The 5,519-nt window shown below is 40.8% G+C and overlaps 1 protein-coding gene and 1 long non-coding RNA gene across 2 annotated transcripts; both read left to right on the top strand.

The window, feature by feature from the left end:
* Nucleotides 1-402: 402 nt before the first annotated feature.
* Nucleotides 403-1,479, top strand: LOC103404052 (early nodulin-75-like). Its single transcript, XM_008342906.3, has one exon. The coding sequence runs from the start codon at nucleotides 403-405 to the stop codon at nucleotides 1,477-1,479; it is 1,077 nt and encodes a 358-aa protein (XP_008341128.3).
* A 1,511-nt stretch (nucleotides 1,480-2,990) lies between these two features.
* LOC139192645 (uncharacterized) lies at nucleotides 2,991-5,208 on the top strand. The gene is made up of 4 exons (XR_011576877.1): nucleotides 2,991-3,182; nucleotides 3,360-3,497; nucleotides 4,105-4,163; nucleotides 5,027-5,208. It is a non-coding gene; the product is annotated as an uncharacterized lncRNA (long non-coding RNA).
* The last annotated feature ends 311 nt before the right edge of the window (nucleotides 5,209-5,519 follow it).

The following is a 5,519-nucleotide window of genomic DNA, read 5'->3' as shown; positions in this document are numbered from 1 at the left end:
AGCAAGTTGCTATATTTTCCATTTGTCTTGTTCTTTCTGAAGTTAAAACTCTAATATAATATCGATCAGTGATGCTAGAGTACCAGGTCACTGACTCCATGTGGGTTGTGAACGCTAAGTCGTGTAATTTAGCTTTCCTACAGGTCCCCTGCCTGGTTTGAACGTAAAAGTTGTCAAACATTTCAACTCAAATAGGACCCTAAATGGACCCCTCCTCATATATAAAATTGTACAAACATAATAAAAACCAAACCATACAAAATTCAACGAGTCCACACATTTCATTAAAAAAAAATCCAAGTGCATGGTGACATGTGCCATGACCACAGTGCTGCCCCATCACTATAAAAAGCCACTCACTTCTACTAGTTTCGAACCATCCTAGAACATAAGAGTCTAAAGATGTCTCCCAATTACTTGCTAGTTTTTCTTGTCGGAGTGGTGGTTTTCACCACTTCAACTCCTTCTCTTGCCCTGAAACCCCCAATTCAAAAGCCTCCTTCCCACAACCCACCAAATCACAAGACTCCAACCCCACTTAACAAGGAAGAGCCTTTCCCATTCCCAGAGAAGAAGCCCCCAACCCAACATAACGAGCCCCTCAAGGGCAAAGGAGAGAAGCCTCCACCCAAGCACAAGCCACCGCACAATGAACACCACTTGCTAGAGGTGGAAGGCAGAATTCCCGAGGGACAAAAGCCACCTCAAGAGCACAATCAGCCTCCAAAGGGACAAAAGCCACCACAAGGGCACAATGAGCCCCCGAAGGGACAAAAGCCACCCCAAGAGCACACTGAGGATCCAGGGTTTGAGAAGCCGCCACCAGAGCACAAACCAGGACAGCCAGGTGATGAGCCACCGAAGAGAGGACCACCAGGACATACCCCAGGTATCGGACACCCAGGTGACGAGCCACCGAAGAAAGGAGAGAAGCCACCACCCGAGCACAAACCAGGACACCCAGGTGATCAGGAATCCCAAAAAGGAGAAAAGCCACCACCGAAGAACAAGGGAACCCCAGGTCATGATGAACCTCCCAAGGGTAAGAAGCCACCACCGGAGCACAAGCCACCTCACAATGAACAAAACACCGGACGTCGTTTATTAGAGGCAGAGTCATTGGATGGGAAATTGCCTCCTAAGGGAAAGAAGCCAAAGCCACCTCCAAAAGGGAAGCCACCAACCCCACTTGAACGTAATGACGATGGAGATCACAAGCCATTCCCTGAACACGACCCAAAACCAAAGCCAGTTGAGCAGCCTCCAAAGGGTAAGGGAGATAAGCCACCGAAGGGTAAGGGAGATGAGCCTCCTCATCATGATCGTCATCTTGAAGAGAATGTGGTGGAGGAGGGAAGAGACTCAGATCACAAGCCACCTCGGAAACTAAAACCCCCAACTGGTACTGGGAAGAAGCCCCCAACTCGCCCTGTCAAGCCACCTCAAAAACCACCACACAAGCCTCCATTTCCCAACTGATGATGCATGCATGCATGGATGACTAGCTTGCTGGCTCGGTTCCATATATTATTATGTAGAATAAGAGTGATCATCTGTTACAACTATTACGTACGTACGTAGTTGCATGCATGCCACTATTTGTACTACTTGGTACCATCGTGGTATTTAGCGCTCGGCTACCTAGCAGTTGAGGATTAGTTCAGAGATATGGAGTTGTATGCTCTTCTCATGTAAAGGATCCAGTGTCATCTGTGCTCTGATTATATAAATATTTATATATGAACCATGCACTCTTTTCAATTTATTTCATTCTCAATCGGTGTAGCTAAAATCACACAAAATACTTGCAAGAGTACAAAGATATTGTAGTATAGATACTCATGTAAGGTTGTTCTCCACAAAGACTATTTTAATAGTATATGAAGGACTATTTTAATAAAGGACTATTTTAATAGTATATGAAGGACTATTTTAATAGTTTATGTAAAAACAATTCCTAATTAACTACTTAAAACTAAAAATTGAGAAAGAAGTTTTTGAATTTGGGTAATATGAAAAACGAATTTTAATTAAAAACAAGTAGCAAATTCACCCAAAATTAATACAATAAAAGAAAAGAGTTTTAAATACCAATTTATAAAAGCATTAGGGTTCCACCATCACCTAGCAATCCTATGAATTTTTACCAATTATTTATGATCTACACATGACATTTTGAAGGTTAGGTTTTTGTAATATGTACTCTACTCTTGGAACCTTCAACATTGAACGTATATCAAACATGCAATCCGTCCGGACGTTCAGATCAAATATGAACTTGAGAGACTCATTATGTTTTATGAAAACCCTTTGAAAAATCATGCAACCCTTAAGAGACGATGTTCATTTTAAGTAAAATTACAATTATTAACCATAAGAAGCCAGCATCAATTTCAAGGAACCTTCCGACCAAAATTGCATCAATTTACTTTTCTAAAGATCCTCATGGTGATCAACCATTAAGACAATTAGAGAGTTCAAAACTATGATCAATAATTCAAAGCGTGCAAGCAATCAACCATAAGAAATTAAATAAAAATTACATATTCATGCTAAAGCTCAAGTGTGACAGCCCGTCCCTAATTTTATGAATTTTTAAAGTTTTAATAAAGGATTTTACAAAAATGCCTGTTGAGGTACGCACATTATTAGAGGCTAATCATTGTGTCGTGCCATCTAAGATTTGTTTCCTTGACATATCCTCGTAGTACTCGTCGCTACGGACGTGTGGGCGCTGACGGTTCGTTATTTGGAGTTATAACGAAAAAGATTTTAAAGTTTGAAGTTTGGGCATTTTATAAATTTTATTATTAAAATTTGGATGGTCCAGATTTAATAAAGAATTAAATGGGTGGCTGAGATGAGAGAAGATTGTTTGTGTGTGTGTGCGCATAAGAAGAAGAAGAAGAAGAATGAGGATTGGGCAGTCGGGAGGAAAGAAGAAAGGAAAAAAAAATGGGATTGGGCAAAACTGCCCAATCTGAAAGAGGGAGGGGACGAATCAGGAGAAGAGAGAAGGAGAGGATGGCCAATCGGAACAGAGAAAGGAGGAAAGGAGAGAGGGCGAGAAGCGGAGGAGAGAAGGAAGAAAAGTGGGTCTTCACCTGCGACCCGTTTCGACCCGCGACACCCACACCCAAATTCCGACGATTTTCATCGGAATTCTCACAAATTGGATCAAGGTACCACTTCCAATCAACACCTAGGCCTTCCCTCTTCATGTTTCACCCAAAAAATCATGAAATTTCATGGTGATTTCACGAAGAACACCCACACGGGTGCCGCGACTTTCTTGTTCAACATTCGCCCAATTACGAAGCAATTTATTTCAATTACTAACACCATTAGCATTCCCTTAGGACCTGGAACAAAGCCCAAGCATTAGTTGGAGCATCGGAGTGGTTTTGGAGGTCGAATTGAAAACACCCATTTCTAGGGTTCCGCACAGATTTTGGTGAAATTGGAGCTCTTCCAGGCCAAATTAGCCTTGGCCTCAGGTATAAAGTTTACTCTACTCATTGCGATCTTCAATTCTGTATTTTTTAAGAATTTTTGGAAATAGTTGGATTTACCAGCGAGCCGGGGCGGCCGACTGCCACCCGTGGCGGCGCGTGGCTAATGGCCCGCCAATGTCATTCTTAGCATGTGTTTAAGGTTCTAGGTTCAGTTTTGATAATTGATGGATGTAAATTGAGTAATTGAACCTAAGTTCGTTACGATTCGTGGTTAGGCCCAAAAGGTGAATCAACGATCCAACCGTCGGATCGTCACCAAACTTTGATACGTTGTAATACGTAATATTTGAGGATTATAGGAACTTATGGATCGGGAATCCGATTTACGGATCTTTCGGAATTGGAGTTGTAAGTTCATAAAATAGAATGTTAACCATCACTTGGTTTTGGAAATTGATGGAGATCCGACCGTTGGATGGTAATGAAATTTTAGGATGTTGTCCTAGAGGTATATTGTGGACATCTGGAAGTTATGGATTTGAAATTTGAGTTGCAGATCTTCCGGATCGAACTACGTAGTGACGTGTTTTATATAAGTTATATATTCTATCGATATGATTTCTGAGGTTGGATTTGATTATTGTGCTAGGCGCCGATCGTCATGACGCCTTGATGTGTGGTGCTAGGGAGTTGTTGGGCGAACTCCAGGTGAGTGGGTAGTATTTCTGTTTATACCTATATACTATTGATATTTTTCCCAGAAATTGAATTTAAATGAAAGTACGTTTTAAAATGCCATGCATGCATATTATGAATTATATGATTTGGTATATGATGCATATATGTGAAATGGTGCTGTGAACGCACAGGTGAGTATCGGGTGAGGTTTATGTTGTTCATGTGATTTATTGATGATGTGAATTGTGTTGAAAGCTCACAACCTGCACCCCCGGTGTTAGTGCTTATGTTATTCACCCTGCATCACATGCTCACCTTGGATCCAAGTAGATGCTAGTCGTACAGACCACTAGAGGTGGTTCCGACATGCCAGTCGTACAGACCATTAGAGGGGTTCCGACTGGTAGGTGACTTTAGATTATGTGCACAGATGATTGATGAGAGAAGCACTAGAGCGTATTATTTCACCATCTTAGTCGTACAGACTACTATAGGTAGTTCCGACTTATGTGCAGTGTAGTGCCGTACAGGTCACAGTTGGTGACTCCAGAACGGCCATACAGGTCACAGTTGGTGACTCCGGCTGGATGAGATATTGAGCTATAGAATCAGCCGTACAGGACCACTATAGGGTCTCCGGTTGATTTATTATTTCACCTGATTTATATTGATGCATTCATATTATATTTTGGCATATGGCATGGCATATTCTTTCTGAAAAGCGTTGAAGGATTGTGATTTGAGCTTTTGATGATATATATATGTTTATATAATTTTTTTTTTCTGGGAAAGTATACAGGTTTTAGGGCAAGGGGTTAGAAATGTTTTAAATGAAATGTTTTCGAAAAACTTTGTTTTACTGACCCACTTAATTTTGTTTTGCGCCCCTCCAGGTTCTAGATAGCAGAGCTTTGGTGGCCACGAGGAATCCAACGGTGTTCTGACAAAATTCACAAAAGTAGGACTCACCATCGGGTGTTTCATCTTAATAATTGTATTTTTAAAGCTTCCGAACTGTGTAAATGGTTATGTCACTCTCACGTGACGGCCAGCATGCCCTCCTTCGGGACGGGGTGTGTCATCAAGGCTTCACCCTAGCAAACGAATTAGCTACGCATATTCATAATTAAATTCATAGAAAATATTATTAGAATGAATCAGAATGACAACACTTTAAAATAAAAATTTGAAATTCTTCAAGAACCCTAACCAATTTCTGTCTTCAAAGTCGCATCAAAGAACCATTTTAAAAAAACTAAGACTGGCAAAGCCTTATATCCACTGCTATGCCATCGCATAATCCCTAAAACGTAGTCCTTTTTCTCAACTAGGAAACTAAATAATAATAAAATATCTTAGAAAATAAAGTCTTAATTAAGTTATGAG

This window comes from Malus domestica, chromosome 16 (genome assembly GCF_042453785.1).
Source record: "Malus domestica chromosome 16, GDT2T_hap1".
NCBI lineage: Eukaryota > Viridiplantae > Streptophyta > Magnoliopsida > Rosales > Rosaceae > Malus > Malus domestica.
This window is presented reverse-complemented; position numbering and strand designations above follow the sequence as displayed.